The sequence below is a fragment of the Ursus arctos genome, unplaced genomic scaffold (assembly GCF_023065955.2).
Source record: "Ursus arctos isolate Adak ecotype North America unplaced genomic scaffold, UrsArc2.0 scaffold_17, whole genome shotgun sequence".
Classification (NCBI taxonomy): domain Eukaryota; kingdom Metazoa; phylum Chordata; class Mammalia; order Carnivora; family Ursidae; genus Ursus; species Ursus arctos.
The window spans coordinates 15,947,656-15,964,074 of NW_026622841.1; the positions used below are offsets into that span (position 1 = coordinate 15,947,656).

The 16,419-nt window shown below is 53.3% G+C and overlaps 1 protein-coding gene across 1 annotated transcript; it reads left to right on the forward strand.

Annotated features, from left to right (window-relative positions):
- Positions 1 to 5,710: 5,710 nt before the first annotated feature.
- On the forward strand, positions 5,711 to 10,145 carry RAX (retina and anterior neural fold homeobox). The gene is made up of 3 exons (XM_026495947.2): positions 5,711 to 5,999; positions 6,309 to 6,562; positions 9,648 to 10,145. The coding sequence occupies exons 1-3, from the start codon at positions 5,711 to 5,713 to the stop codon at positions 10,143 to 10,145; spliced, it is 1,041 nt and encodes a 346-aa protein (XP_026351732.2).
- Positions 10,146 to 16,419: the final 6,274 nt, after the last annotated feature.

Sequence of the window (16,419 nt, forward strand, 5' to 3'; positions counted from 1 at the left end):
GTGGGAGCGCAGACAAGATCATCGCCAAGCTTTCCTTCTAAGTCTTGAACATATGATCCTCTGAAAGACCTGAAAACTAAGTCAGAGGCTAGTTTTAAGTGATGGTGTTCCTAAAAATATCGTAATTGGGAAACAGCAGGAATGCCAAAGGAGGACATTTTACAATGGTCAGCGGCTGTATGTTGTGCCCACGATGTGACGTGCTATGTACAGTATAGTTTGGGGAGAATTCAGAGCATCGAAGGCAGACAAAATAAATGACACAGGGCTGATGCTTAAAAATACACGGTGGCTCAGTCAGTTAAGCCTCCGACTCTTGATTTTGACTCAGGTCTTGATCTCAGGGTCCCAGGATTTAGCCCCGCATCAGGATCCGCGCTCAGCAAAGAGTCTGCTTCTCCCTCTCCCTCTGCTCCTCTTTCTGCTCTTGTTCATGCTCTCTCTCTCTCTCTCAAATGAATTTTTAAAAATATTTAAGGGGCGCCTGGGTGGCACAGTGGTTAAGCATCTGCCTTCGGCTCAGGGCGTGATCCCTGGGTTCTGGGATCGAGCCCCACATCAGGCTCCTCCGCTATGAGCCTGCTTCTTCCTCTCCCACTCCCCTGCTGTGTTCCCTCTCTCGCTGGCTGTCTCTATCTCTGTCAAATAAATAAATAAAATCTTTAAAAAATATGTTTAAAAAATACATATATATATTGTTCACAAACCACTGTGAGCAAATTGGAACTCTGGGAACAGAGAGAGGATTCCCTAAACTTTATGGGACAGCCTTGGGAAGTTGAATGGTGTACTTTATTTTTTTTTAACATCTCTGTCATCATTATAATTGACCAAATAAATTGTAAACTGCCCATCACACTTTTGTCACTCCCACATCAGCCAGACTCTGAATCACAGTATTCCTATACCCTTTGACTCCCAAATGTTCTTATTTTACCTGTAGTTCTGTTAGAGCCACGGGAAGGTTCACGGTGCCTGTCGTGTGAACACACCATATTGGGAGGTTGTGTACATGGTGGTTAGACGGACACAGTACCGAAAAAACACCTAGGTTCTGATTTCACCCCAAACCCTGAAATCTTGGCAAGTGATTTAATCTGTGTTTCAGATTCCTTGTTTATAAAATGGAGACAATATTGACTATCTCACAGGGTTATTGTGAGGACTAATTAGGTAATTCACATAAAGTGCTCACAAGAGTGCCCACTGGCATAGCGTCAGTATTCGATAAATTATGTGTGTGTGTGTGTGTGTGTGTGTGTATATATATATATATATATATATATATATATATATATATATTTAACCCTTGAAATTGAATTTGTTGAACTTCACTGTGTGTGTGTGTTTCATGTTTATGAGTTTTGGCTACAACTAAAGTTAAGTTGCCTGCCCTGAAAGAACATGTATGAGCTCGTAGGAGGAGTGTGGGACCAGAGGAGTTATTCCAGGATAAAAATACATCAACTGAGCGAAGAATCAACATGCAGCTGATAGAGTTGGTTTTACACACTTTGTGAAGTGATATCACATAGACCCTTCAATAGGCGTTTTTTGCCAAAACCTCAAACACAGTTTCAAGTCGAAATGACTAGAGGCTGTGGTCAAACGCCATTAACTCACTTAGTGAACGTATCACCGGCTCACCCAGAGCACAAGGAACTCACTCTACGAATGCCCATTTCCCACAAGACTGTTCTGGGGGAAGCAGTCCACCTAGAATGCTTCCAGAAATGGGACCTCTCGCATCCATCCAAGACAAAAGAGCCACTTTATGCTACAACTTCCCATAATTGCTGGCTACATTTAGATTTCATTTTCTTCATGCTAGCCTGTCCCTATTCCCTTTCTCCTCAAAATCTCCCCCTCCCACCCACCCCACTTTCAATTACTGTTCCATATTGTCCTTCCCACATCACAGGGAATCTCCCAGTCTGAAGACCCTCCCAAGCCCCGACCACCCCCACTCGCCAAACTTCTGGAAATGTTTCTCTGAGCCGGGCCAAATTTAAAGGGACTTCAGCTATGTCTAGGTTCAGCACACATGTGGGGGCTGGGAGGAGGGATTTTTCTTTGATCCACCTAATGAATTAATGAATTAAACAGAGGTGGAGTTCAGAAGGCAGTCTCCTTACTTTTGCTGCAGTTGGGCTGATGATGAGCGGGTGTAACTGCTGGAAAAATGCAGCTTCGTGCTAGAATTAGGGACATGGCCGAGTCCATTCATCTTCCCTAATGGAGTTCTTGGGAAATACACATGTAGATTAGCCCCTAACAATGACCCCCGGCTGATTGCTTGGAGTGCCCTCCACCGTGCCCACAATGGCATTGACTAGCTCTTTATGTCGTGCACAAAGGAAGCCCCAGCCTCCTCTTGTCCTGCTTTGCCCTGTTTCCCCCGAAGTCCCTCACCAGTGGCTGTTGAAGTCTTTTCTGCTTTTCTCTCAAGACTCTGAAACAAACAGTAAATAAAAGCTAACCTCACCTGGACCTATTAGGGAGAGCTGGGCAGTCCCAGAGGGAATTAACTTTGGAAAACAAGGCTCTAAGCCCCTTAGCGTGTGGGCAGAAGCTTAAGAAAACACTGCCAATCTTTGTGGAGCAGTGATTATAGAGATCAATTTAATATTGGGGAAGTTTACATAAAAAGCATTTTTGGTTGTAGGGGAAACAGCAAACGCCAACCAGACACTCGGGCAGCCAGAGGCATTAGCACCTCACCCAAAGGTCTATGTAACTGCCATTTGTGACATCGTGGGGATGCCGCGAGACCCTTTGCAGGGATAGTGCCTTTGACAGCCTAGAAAGCCCGAGGGCCCCAGCGACAGGCTTTGCCTGGACTGTAGTGGGAAACTCCGAAGGATTTGTTCAGTATCCTCGGACACCAGCACCCCAAAGGCCGCTGTCTACAGGCTCTGACTTCACTTCTCAAGGAAGCTAAGCTGCTATTATCTCAGCCTCTTAGATGCGGCGTCCAGTCTCCGGGAAGGATTAAGGATGGACTGCGGGCTAAGATGTGCTTTTATTCTTTTCAAAAACATCCCACTTTACAACATGTCTTACAAATGAGCCATAGGCAGAAAACGCTGGACAAGGAGTCCCATGGTCTGAGTTCTCGTCCTGACCCCTCCACTTAACAATTGCATCATGTTGAGCCTCAGTTTCCTCTTCTGTAAAATGGGGACAAATGTATTTGTCCTGCTCGCCTCACAGGGTTGTGAGGATCCTGGAAGCTCTAAGTGCAAATCGATTATTATGAACATAACTTAAAATAAAACATAACTTCCGGGGCGCCTGGATGGCTCAGTCGGTTAAGTATCCAACTCTTGATTTCGGCTCCGGTCATGATGTCAGGGTCCTGGGATGGAGCCTTCAACCAGCTCCTCGATTCAGCAAGGAGTCTGCTTGAGATTCTCTCTCTCCCTCTGCCCCTCCGGAACTCTCTCTCAAATAAAAATAAACAAATCTTTAAAAGAAAACATGATTTTTCATTTGAACCAGTAGCTCAATTTCTATCTATGGCAAACTCACCTGTTTGCTATTTTAATTTACCTTTTTATGGGTCTTTTTATAGGCCTACTAAAAAATAGAGCGATTTGCATAATGACCACTCCCATATGCCCATCACAGAGGACTGATCATTCCATGATCCTTAATGTGGTCACATGTCCTTTTGAATGCCCTTCTAACACCACTTTAAAGGTGAGGATTGTGGGTGCCTGGCTGGCTCAGTCAGAAGAGCAAGCAGCTCTTGATCTCATGAGGTCGTGAGTTCCAGCCCTCGGTTGGGTATAGAGCTTACTTAAATAACTGAACTTTAAAAAATAAAGGTGAGGGTTGGAAGATAGGTGTCATTCTCTTGTTTCTTCCATTGTCTTGTCTCCCAGGCTGGACGTTAAACTTCTCAAGGCCAGTGCCCAGCCTTTCTTTTCTTTTGTGGTGCTAGCATGGCCCACCTGAGTGGGGACCCTCAGAAGGGAGGTAGTAACCCCCTGTCTGAATGCAAGCAGAAAGAAACTAATGGTGGGGGTGGGGGAGACGTCCCTGTGTGGAGATCAGAGATCCTACTGCAGAGAACGTTTGAAGAATCTCTGTTCAGTATCTGTATGAGATCATGAGATGTTAACTAAACTTACTGTGGAAATCATTCCACGACACAAGTAAGCCAAATCCTTATACTGCACACCATAAACTCACCCAGCGCTGTATGTCAATTATATCGTAATGAGAGTGGGGAAAAGGAAAGGAATCTCTAGGTCCTTAGACTTAGGAAAGCATTTTGGTTCACGTTTCCCGCTAATAGTGAAGGCGGAAGGGGGGCCTCCGTCGGGCATCAGAGTTGACAAGTGTCAGCCTTCACAGCGCGCATCACAGCACTGGCAGACGTGAAAAAAACACTCGCCCGCAGTAACCATCATTCCACCTGGCCTGCGACTCTCACTCCGCGCCAAGGAAGCCTCGTGGGGCTCCCAAAGTGGAATGAAATGCAAGCAGATTACGCCTGTAACCCCCCGGAGAAGTGCGAGGCCTTCACCCCAGACGAAGGTCCTTCCCCCGTCAGCCTGAGGCTGGGACATCTCCTGGGTCTGGAGACTGTTTGGCGGGGAGGGAGTCCCCGCGGGACAGTCTACGAGACCGAGGGACCCCAGGAAGGTCTCCCCCCGGGCCTGAGCCCGGCAGCGGGTCGGTCTTGGGGCTCCCAGCCTCCTGCTGGGCGGTCGGGCACTCGAGGTCACTGAGCGCGCAGGCACAGATGGCCCCAGCGCCTCCTGGGGCTGGCGCTGGGGTGAGCTAGCCTGGCGGCGCGCGAGTCCGAGGGGACTGGAAGGAGCATTTAAACATATATAGACAAACAAAATAAACCTGAAGTCCGAGGCTTCGGACTACGGAGCCGAAAGAGGAGTGGCGTTGAAGGCAAAAAGAAGGAGAGAGAAGGGAAATTTCAAACTGGCAAGAAGCGTGCAGTGGCCCGAAGTCCTACGTTGTAGAGCCTGGCCCCAGTCCGTCGGCTGGGTCTTTCCAAAGGTCGCCCCGGGCGCTCAACCCTGCCAAGGATGTGAGCCCGAGGGCAGGGCGACTCCGGGGTAAAGGGAGGGATGGCGGGCGGGAGGATAAGCCCAAGAAGGCAGGTAAGCCCACGGGGTACTGGGGGAAGGTGAAACCAAGGGCGTCGGCCCCACTGAGGCCAGACGGAGGAAGCGGGCCCCAGAGTCGGGTCCCCAGGCCTGTCAAACATCCCACCGCCGGTTCCCCCGGGACGTGTGTGGAGCGTTTGGAGCGGTTCGGGAGGTGGACGGTGGAAAGTTCGGAGTGCCGGCCCCGCCCGGAGTGGCAGCCCTGGGACCCTGAGACTGGGCGAGGGAAAAACCCGCCCCGCCGCCGGGGGAGGGGCCGAGGGAAGAGGCTGGGTCTTGGGCAGGAGGGGAGGAGCCGGCGCGAGCGGGCTCGCAGCCTTTAGCACCCGCAGCCCCAGCTACCCCGAGTCCGAACTTCAGACTCCTGCGGAGACCCAGGCCGCCGCCGGCCGAACTCACCTCCCGCGCGCGCAGCCCGGGCCCGCGTCACCCAACAAGCTTGACCTTGGGTCGGGACCCCGCGCGTGGGACGGCGGTACCCGGGAAGAGCCGACTTCGAGCCTCTTCTCTCGGTCTCCAAAGCAGGCGGCGCTGCGAGAGCGCGGGCCGCGCCCTCCCGCCTCCTGGCGCTCCCCATGCACCTGCCCGGCTGCGCCCCCGCCATGGCCGACGGCAGCTTCTCGCTTGCCGGCCACCTGCTCCGCAGCCCGGGAGGAAGCACCTCGAGGCTGCACAGCATCGAGGCTATCCTGGGATTTACCAAGGACGACGCGATCCTCGGTTCCTTCTCGGCGGAGCCGGGAGCCCGGGGCGCGAAGGAGCGGGACAGGAGGCCGGGCGCGCGGGCCGCCTGCCCCAAGGCGCCCGGGGGAGGCGGTGAGCCCTCCCCGCAACCTGCCCCGGCGCCTGCTCCGGAGTACGAAGGTGAGTGTGCACCCCTGGCTGCTGTGGGCCCTGAGGGGTGCCCGAATTTAGGAGCTCTGCAAGAGGAATAAGCCCCTGCCTTAACTGCTATTAAGGCATTTGGGCGCGGAGTTGGGGTTAGTGTGTATAGCAGGAGACTCCAATTTGCGTTCAGAGAAATCTTAGGCGCCCCTCATAGCCTTACACCGACCTCCTGGTCCAGCGCCTGGGAGGAGCCCGCGTCCCGCTGCCGGCGCCCAAGGTAGGCGGAGTGGGCCCAGGGATAACTCCCGGGAGTCTCTCTGACCATCTGGGGCCTCTTCGTCACAGCTCCTCGACCCTATTGCCCCAAGGAGCCTGGGGAGGCGCGGCCGAGCCCCGGGCTGCCGGTCGGTCCCGCCACCGGCGACGCGAAGCTGTCGGAGGAGGAGCAGCCCAAGAAGAAGCACCGGCGGAACCGCACGACCTTCACCACATACCAACTCCACGAGCTGGAGCGCGCGTTCGAGAAGTCTCACTACCCCGACGTGTACAGCCGCGAGGAGCTGGCCGGCAAGGTCAACCTGCCCGAAGTCCGGGTCCAGGTAAAGCGCCCAGATCGGTCCCCGGGAGGGCCCCAAGCCCAAGCTGCAGCCGAGGCTCCGCTGAATCCCCGGGCGTGCACGCCTTTATTGCGGCGCTCTTCCCATTGGTCTTCCTCGCCCTGGCTCCCCCAGAGCCTCGGAGGAGCGTCACCCATCTCGCGGGTGCCCCACCACCGCCCCTGGCACAGTCCGTTCCAGTTTGTAGGAGCATCTCCCTTTTGGGGGTCTACCTCTTCGAACCTAAAGCGAGCACTAAGACCCGGCTGGCCAGATGAAGAGCGACAGCTCATTAGACGCAGCCAGGATTGGGGCGGGAGGCGGTGAGTAGAGAGGGAATGCAGGCAGCCTCCTGGATCGGGGCCCCAAATGCCACCCCCGTCACTAACTGCGCTCACCCTGTGGAGAAACGAAAACCCAGTCTTCTTGCAAGGGCCCTGGCTCCTGCAAGTTGAAAGTTTTGGTGGATTTGTTTAAGAAACTGACTTTTGCTTCTTTGGTGCACATCCAGCCAAACTTCCTGGGGCTGCAGAGAGGCCTTTTCTTTTCTTTTCTTTCTTCCTTTTTTTCTTTCTTTTTTTTTTTTTTTTTTTTTTTTTGGTAAAAGGGTTTTCGCTTTAATTAAAGCTGAATTATCTTTAATCCCTGATCATTAAAATATTTGAAAGCCTTAAATATTTGCTAGTCATCTGTGAAAAATCTGGGAGGATTTCCAAATTAGGAGAGTTTACAGAGGCCTGAAAGGGAGTCATTGGGAACAACTTTCCCTGCCTTGGAAAGGCCGTGGAACTAAAGTGGGATTTTCGTGTGTGTCTAATGAATTAGATTTCCGGGAAGTGACGATACTCAGGTGTTTGGGGGCTTTTAGCTTTACCTTAAAGGTAAAAGGGAACAAGCTTTTGCCTTTTGTCTCTTCTGCTTATTAGGAGTTTAAAGTAATGAGTAAATGACATGGTTTTAAAAACTAGTTCCCTAATGTAACTCCGGATTAATTTGCGAGAACAGTTCCATTTCTCTTAATTTGGGGCAGTAGAACTGCAATGGTTTCATTGAAGGTATGGACATTTTAGTACCTGCTTTTCAGGGAGAGAGGCTGGAGTAGGGGGAAGAAAAGAACACAAGTGAAGAAGGAAGAGGAGAGACAGAGCCCCTACAGAATACAGGCACAGCCCACGCGGGGCTCCCTTCACACATAACACCACCTCTGTCCTACCTTCCTTCCTCCCTCTTTAGTTGTTCAGGGATTTGGGCTCCTTCTCTATGTTGTCAGCTTCTTGAGAATAGTGTCTGTGACTTCTCTGTGACCATGGGGCCAGCACAGTGCCCAGCATATGGCGGGTTCTTAACACATGGCTCTGCTGTAATCAGATGGGGGGGGGGGAGGTTGACCGCGGGCCTCCAACTGTGTGGAGGGCAACAGTACAGCCCTCGAAGAGCAGACTCTCCCAGTCTTTAGCTCTCTGACTTTGAATACTGGGTGGAAGACTGTAGCTGATATTTTGGGGGGCCAGAGTGGGACATGCGAGAAATTGGAGGGAGCAGTGGGATTGGAACCCTCCCCCAGCTGATGTTTCTCTTTTCTTTATCATTGGCAAATAGTTACTGTTTCTGGGGAAATTAGGGCCTCAGGTATGGAGATGAATCTTTTGTAGGAAGGGAACAAGGGTACTTACTTTTTTGTTCTCTCTCCTCCCCCCCCCCCCCCAAATCCTAGCTTTACATACACTTGTCCTGCTCTGCCCAGGTTCTGGGTGGCTGTTTTCTCAGTGCTTCTAAGAGGTCCCCTCCCCCACTGACTCAAAACTGTCTTCTCCCTTTTAAGATCACAGCTATTCCCCTATTTCCTTCCATTAATATAACACTGAAGCCACCAGTTTAGCCGAAGTTCTTTCAGATTCTCTACTCAACTAGACCAGTTCTCTCTGTTCTGTTTCCAAGGGTAGTAACTTGGTAGTGAAACCTTAATTACACCTTCTGTTGTTCTTGTACCAAACGTAATGGACGTTTTATCATTAAGAGACCAGACTTCACTCTTGGTGCAGACTTTATATACATAAAGAAAAAAACAAAAACCAAAAGAAAAATTGAATTCATTGAACTCATCTTAGAATAATGTCAAAATTGACTCCAAAAAGTCAATGTAAATATAATAAACTTGAACTATTGTAATCACTGAAAGCCATTTATAAGGAATATCAGAAATACCAAAGGGATATCAATTAAAGAATGAAGACCTTATTAAAGCAGCAACTCAAATAAGCTTGGGACAAAATAAACCCGCTTTTTTCCTACTAGTTATCATAACCAGTAATTCCTGGGAAAAGCTGTATTTTAACATCCAGTGGTGCCAGTTAGGGTACTTAGAGTATTCGTTTATACATATGTTTATAATAGAGACCAAAGGTAAGTAAAGCAGAAAGTGGGGGCTCCTGGGTGGCTCAGTTAAGCACCTGCCTTCGGCTCAGGTCATGATCCCGGGGTCCTGGGATCGAGCCCTGCCTTGGCGGGGAGTCTGCTTCTCCCTCTCCCTCTGCCGCCGCTCCCCCTTCTTGTGCTCTCTCTCTATATATCAAATAAATAAATAAAATATTTTTAAGAATTTTTAAAAAGAAAAGCACAGAGAGTCTGAGCCCAAATCACAGCCTCTGAGAGCAGCACCATATAGGGAGGAAGCAAAGTCTAAACCGAAGTGCCAGGAGGAGCTACCAAAGAGCAGGACCCCGAAATTTGGTGAGATCTGCTTTCCAAAATCCTAGGTCCGATTCCCAAGGTTAACTTCACTTTTTTCTCTGAGCACCCGCTCGGTGCCAGGAGTCGGAAACAGAGCCACAGCTATGGGTGAAGTGAACAGGGACAAGGGTGGCACAAGGAAGAAACAGACTCAGAGGGAAGGAGAGGAGGGAAAAGGCAAAAAGAGAAGACGGGGTGGAAAAGAAAGGAGAGCGTAGGGGTGGGGAGGTGGTGACAGTCCAGCCCCAGTTTTCTTTGGGGGCAAGAGAGTCGTCCGAGCGGGGCTGCCCCGGGAGCAGGGCGGGGGCGCGGCCCGAGCCTTCGCCGCCCCCGACGGCCGTTGTGCTGCCCTCCGCAGGTGTGGTTCCAGAACCGACGGGCCAAGTGGCGGCGGCAGGAGAAGCTGGAGGTGTCGTCCATGAAGCTGCAAGACTCGCCCCTCCTCTCCTTCAGCCGCTCCCCGCCCTCGGCGGCTCTGGCGCCCCTCGGGGCGGGCCCGGGCGGCGGCGGGGGGCCGGCGGGGGGCGCCCTGCCGCTCGAGTCGTGGCTTGGGTCGCCGCTGCCGGGCGGGGGCGCCACGGCGCTGCAGAGCCTGCCGGGCTTCGGGCCGCCGGCGCAGAGCCTGCCCGCCAGCTACACGCCGCCGCCGCCGCCGCCCCCCTTCCTGAACTCTCCGCCGCTGGGCCCCGGCCTGCAGCCCCTCGGGCCGCCGCCGCCCGCCTACCCGTGCGCGCCGGGCTTCGGGGACAAGTTCCCCCTGGACGAGGCGGACCCGCGCAACAGCAGCATCGCGGCTCTGCGCCTGAAGGCCAAGGAGCACATCCAGGCCATCGGGAAGCCGTGGCAGGCCCTCTAGGGGGCCTGGGGACCAGATCGGGCCGGACCGCCGTCCTGGGAGCCGACCCGGACCCGCAGGCGCGCGCCCTTTCCACCCGGGTTCCCCACACCGCCACCCTCCCGAGCTGCCTGAAGCTGCAGCCAGGCTTGGGTCTCAGACGCGCGTCTGCTCCTGGCTCGCCGGGGAGGACTGACCTTCCGGCCCGCCGAGGCCCTCTGGCCACCGCTCCCCCCCCCCCGCTACGGACCCCCAGCCCTGCTGCTGGAGGGGGAAAGAGGAGGCCCGGGCCCTTGGGGTTCAGGGGACCCAAAGCCCCTGACCTCGGCCACTCCGGGGCGGCGTGGCTACCCCGGAAAACGACAACTGGGAGGAAGGGGAGGCCGAGAAATAGAGTTTGAGGGACTGTTTGTATGCGTAGTTTGAAGTATTGGGGAGGAGAATTAAAGATTGCCTTGTTTTGGTTTGACTCCGGTTAAGGGCGCCCAGGACTGCGGTGGCGGGGAGAAGGCGTGTGTGCAGATGGGGGTCCGGGAGGGGCTATATGACGGATGGGGTGGATCAGGGGACCGCGCAGGACCTGGGGCTCCCTCCTGCGTATCCTCCTGGGGGCGCTTTGCTGCTGCCGAGACTCCGTGCCCTCCACCCGAGCGCTCCTCTTCTGGCGCATGCCAGGAGTGTGTGGGGTTCGGGGTGTTCGGAGCTCAAGGCTCAGCTGCCTGCGCTTTCCCAAGCTCTCTACACCCCAACAGCCAAGCTGCAGCTGCTAATTCGAAGGATTGCCCCCAATAGGAAACGTCTACACCACTTCCCCAAGGGGAGAGCTGAATGTCCGGAACCCCCTGGGCCCCGCCTCCCTGCTTGCAGCCCGCTGCTGCCCAAGGGCCCTCTCGGATCACTGTCCAGGTCACAGGCTTGGTGCCAGCCCCTGCTACCCAAGACTGATGACATTTGTTCTCCGAAGACTCGGGCATAACGACTTTTCCTCTTCCAATCCCCGCACCTCTCTCGCGCGTCCCCAACTCGCTCCTCAAACCCTCAACCCCGCGGTTCTCTATTCAGTGCCGGTCAGGTTAGCTGCGGTGCTCTGGGACAGTGTGTGTCCTGGAGCGTTCTGCGCCGCGACCCCGGAGGGCACGTCCTTGCGGGCGCGTCGTGGACAGTATCCGCGGTTCTTTGGCGCCGGCTCTGGGGACGGGAGGGAATCCAGAGGTCTCCGCCGGCTTCAGAAGCTCCCGCGGCACTCGGGGAGTCCCCCGTGAAGGAGAGCCCGGATCTCCCAGCCTGAGCAGGCTCGGTATCTGCAGTGGATCCTGGAAACTGGGCAGACTCGGAAATAACCAGGATTCCCACCGCGCAGGTCCTCTGGCCTCGTTGCTTTGAGTGCGCTGGAAAAGATGCGGCCGGAGCTTCAGCATTACCTACCCACTGTTGTTTGTCGTTCGTTAGCACGTTAGTGAGCCACCCCAGCCCCCTTTCCTTGTCGAAATGAACCCTATGTCCCTGGCAGGTGGGAAAGATGCAATAAGATCAACTGTAAGGGCTTTGGGTGAATGACCGAGGACCCCACGGGAGGCAATATATATTGTGATCACGCTTCTCCAATTGCACGGTATCCGGGTCCTGCTCTTGGGTTCCTGAAACCGACTTGGGCAAAGGGTGCCGATCCGGAGGCTGGGGGTAGAGGAAGCGTCATCACAGGATTCAGGCCTTGCCATGAGAGTCCTGAGAGGGTATAAAATAAGCAAGGGTGTGTACCCCTAGACCCTCATGTGATGCCTTGCATATAGCAGGCTGGTCAGTAAGGATTTATCGGATGTGTTATTACCATCAAGAGGTAGGAAGGAATACTTGTACTTTCCGTCACAAGGATGTTTGTTGGGAAATGGATGGATTGGCCAAGTGATCCCAGCCATTGGCATGGGGGAAAAAATAGGTAAACAGGATGAATGTGTAAGTAAATTTCTTTCAGTTTGGACTCTCCTCTTTCATCCATCCTTTCATCCTTTAACGCCCCCTTTTACTAGGAATGATTTATCCAGAGAAGTCCCAACTTCACTGGTGAGTACTTGCTCTGCCTTCCCTCTCCTTCCCGCAGTCCTGGGCACCTCTGACCTTGCTCCAGCCACTGCCAGCATCTTCTTTGCTTCCTTTAGATCATTTCCATGGCTATTCATTTTGCCTCCTTATGCCATTTTCCTTCCTATTTCTTGTCACCTGCAGCTCTCCATCACTTCTTTCTCCCCTTTACTACTTAGGCTGAGAATGAATATTCTAAACCATCTCTTTAGATACCAACAGAGTGAGTCATACCTGGATTTCAGGGACAAATCCTTGGAAACTGATCAAAATACTAACAGCTAATGATCATTGAGAGCTTATTACGCGCCAGCATTCTTCCAAGCAGCTTACATCTACTGATTCACTTAAGCCTCCCAAGGACCATGCCAGGAAGACACAATTAGCCTCATTTTATAAATGAGGAAACTGAGGCACAGGGAGGTTGCCTCAAATAACACCTCTTGAATGCTTTGGAGCTGGAGTTACCAGGAGCTCTGCTCAGTTCACAAGCATAGTGCAGTGTTCCAGAAACACTTGCTGAATAGGCTCGCCCATTTCAACTCCCAGGAAGAACTCATTAGGCTAAATTGGGAATTAAGATCCTGAGGGGTGGGTGCTAACGGTCTTTCCTGGGCTTCCCTCAGCCCCAGAGCCCCTCTTCCATGACTCCTAGGGGCTGCCTAATAGAGCAGCTCTAAGAGCTCCAGGAATAGGGGTGCAGGAGAGGCCAGAAGCCAGGACTTAACTCAGGCTGGAGGTGCGAATGACTTGCGCTAAAGAGCATTACTGCCAGACGACCCTGAAACACTTGGGGAGCTGCTCAAGCTCGTGGCTGCGAAAAGCCCTTTGCAGAAGCACAGACTTCCGAAACTGGATTGTGCTGACTATGATTTGGGGCGGGCACAATTCTTTCAGGGACTCGGGGTGGGGGGTTAGGTCTCCCCACTATGCCTGTATCACTTGAAAAATGGTTCTTGAGTCTTCCATAATGAGACTGCGGTTTGGCTCAGGCGACGCTTCCAGCGTCCACTGAAGGGGAGCAAGAACTGGGAGTGGTTCGACAGGGTTCGGAGACGAAAGACACTGGTGCCCAAGCACAGCGACCTACGTCTCCAGGCAGGCGCGAATTCAGGTAGACTGGATTCAGTCAGTCTGAGAGGGAGGCCTCGGGAGCCTCCTCCCCAGAAGACGACATACGCTCTGACCTGCCGCGGGAGGAAGGCAGGTAAGTCTGTAGCCGAATCGCTCCTTTTGGGGTCCCGGGTACCTGGCCAGGAGCAGCGCAGGCAGGGTTCCAGGACCGGGGGGAGGGGGGGGCGGGAACGGACGCCTCCGATTGGACCACTCCGAGAGAGGGGCGGAGTCAGGCGCCCTAGGGACCCAGGGCTCTCGCTGGCCAGTGACCCGCGGACACCAAGGGCTAATCCAGAGATCCCGCTCGCGGAGCCATGCCACCCTGGCGACGGCCCCCGCGTCGGGGGAGTTTCAGTTTTCGCGTTTTCCCCATTTTGGAGGAGTCCCTTCTTGCCCACGGGAATGTCGCCATCACACTGCAGATCACACACACTTGCCCACGGCTCCGAACTTAGGGTGGCGATTTTTCTCTCCCGCAGAGACTGAGGGCTCTGCCTCTCCCGGTCACCCGCTTCTGGAGCCAGGGGGTCTTTCTCCCTGTCCTGGGGCCTCACGCTGCGGCCCCAGGCCGGTCCAGGCTGTTCATCGCGAATGGGTGTCCGGCTCTTGAAACCCAGTTCTGCGCCCTGCGGGCCTGAGCTCCCACCCCTGCTGCCTGGGAGGGTCACCAGGACTGGTGTGGGTGACACAGGGAGGACTGGGAGAGACCCCTTGCGAGGGGCAGGCTTTGACCAGAGCTCAGCAACTGGCCTGGGGTGGCCCCGATGTATTTACTTATTTTAAACAGAGAGTCCCTTTTCGGGAGATGGTAAATGTCAAACTAGGGGAGACAATCCCTGCCCTTCCCCCACTCCCATGTCCAGCTAATCCAGAATCCAAAGAGTGGAGACAGGGAATCCTAATCCTCCCCTCTCTCAGCCAAGTTCATCGGTTAATTGAAAGTCTTTGCTGCGGGATTCTGGAAGCCGGGGCAGCCCAGGACTCCTCTCCCCCCGGAGCCGCGTCAGCACCGCAGCGTGGGGACATCAGGGGTTCGGACTCAGCTGCCCCGGCGACTTTAACATTTGAAGTCATGCCTCCCCGCTCCTGCCACCTTCCCAGCCCTTCCCCGCCCCCCAGCTCCACCCGTGGGCCCTTCTCTGTCTCCATCCAAGTGCTCCTTTTCACCCACAGAACCTTACTACGCGAACAGAATCCAAGCCTCCAGGAGGCCAGCAGGAAAATATTTGTGGGGAAGATAAAATTAATGAAAAACTTGGCTCTTCCTCTCTGCACAGCCAGAGCGAGCTCCGCACTGGCTCTCGGGGCTCTGCTCCCGTCCTAACTTGCCTGGGAAAGGGGCGGCCCTGCAGCGCCCCGCGGGCTGGCGGGACCGTTCAAGAGGCGGATGGTGTGCTTTGTGGCCAATGTCGTCCCCTTAATTGGGAACTGGCTCTAATATTGTCTGGCCTCAGCTTGTTAACTGTACAATAGTGGGCAGAGTTAATGACTCATTAGTGATTAATTCTTTAACTGTGCCTTAATTGCTCACTGTAAACCCCCTTTCGTAAAACTGGATTAAATCGTCTAGATCCTTGGCCACATCTCTCACTGCCCTAGAAGACGCTTGGAGAATGCCAAGTTCCCCCCAACTTCCCGCAGGTCGCAGGTCGGCTTCTCACAAGCAGGTGCCTCAGGGGAGATCTGTGGGGCAGCAGAGCTGTGACATTGCCTGGTAGGGACCTTCAACAGCCCTCCCCCAACACACACACCAAAGCTGGTTCTCCAAGATCCAGCCCCACCAAAGACACCTGAAATGTAGCACCCCATTTCCCAAGCAGCTTTCCTCTGCTCTGTACTTGCCTTGGGGTGTGTTCACAGTAGATTCTGAATGAATTGTCTAGGAGGGTGCCTTCCTGCCCAAAGTCACCTGCAGAAGTTCTTTCCAGGGCTAACAGTAGCTGGGTTCTATATACAGTCTCTCCATTTGTACTTTAAAAAAATTAGCCCTTAGTGATTTTTTTCACCTTCTTAATTTTCCTACAATCTTTATCCATTCTGGAAATTTGTAAGGCATGGTGGACATGTAATGATAAACAGGAGTCTCCGCCCCCAGGGAGCGTGGTCTAAGTAGCGGAAATGACCCATTTCTACATATGTTTTCAAATACCTGCTGGTTTCCTCCACTTGGTGTTCCACAGGCCACCCAAAATAGATATGCTCAAAACAGAACTTACTCATCTTTACTCTGCAGCTTCCTATAAACCTCCTTAAAACTCCTCCCTCTTTCTTCATTCAGAGCCACCCAATGGATAAGAGAATCATTCTTGATGCTGAGACAAGTTATTTTCCACTTCCTTTCTACCTCTTACTTCTCTCTGCCATGTAGCTTCCGAGTCTTAGCTGCCCAGAATAAAGACACCTCCCAATGTCCCTTTCAATTAGATATGATTAAATATCTACTAATGTCATAGAAGGGAAAACACTTCTAGGAAGTAAGCTCTTACAAGTCACCAGCCTTCTCTGCTCTTGTCCCTTCCCTGCCGCCCGCCGCTGGCGAGGTGGGGGTGACACTGGTGGTGCAGTACCCACGTGGGGCCGTGTCATGAAGCTGTATGTTGAGAATGTGGAGTAACAGGGTGGAAGGGACCATACGTGATGAGCTCCTAACACGGGAGCTCTCTACTAGCTCCGGATCGCTCTCTGTGCTGTTTTCAGTCTCGTTGTCCCTGCCAGCCAAACCTAGCCCAATTCAGTCATTCCTTTCAACACCTATGTGCAGTTCAGTACTTAGCCGCATTGCCTTTCAGAACAATGCACTTCAGAACACCTCTAATTTCCCCTGTCCTTGATTTTCTCTGCCAGTTCTCTAGGTCGGAGCTTTCTTATCTCTCCCCCATGCTGCCAGGCTTCCCACAGCGTGTGGAGCCTCTCATATGGTGCTTACCACGGACGCTCCTGCTTTATGGTTGTTTCGTCATTGGTTCATTTACAATCATATATTGAGTTCTCTCTCTCTCTCTTTCTCGGGAGCCGTAAAGATATGGCCTCCATATGGATCTGCTTGTCACTCCGTCCTCAATCCATCCCTCACACTATAGCCAGAATTAGGTATCACAAG

Coding starts and splice junctions, on each gene's coding strand:
- RAX (XM_026495947.2), top strand. CDS start 5,711: ATGCACCTGCCCGGCTGCGCCCCCGCCATGGCCGACGGCAGCTTCTCG. Junction 6,000..6,308: donor GCCTGCTCCGGAGTACGAAG/GTGAGTGTGCAC, acceptor TCTTCGTCACAG/CTCCTCGACCCTATTGCCCC. Junction 6,563..9,647: donor TGCCCGAAGTCCGGGTCCAG/GTAAAGCGCCCA, acceptor TGCCCTCCGCAG/GTGTGGTTCCAGAACCGACG.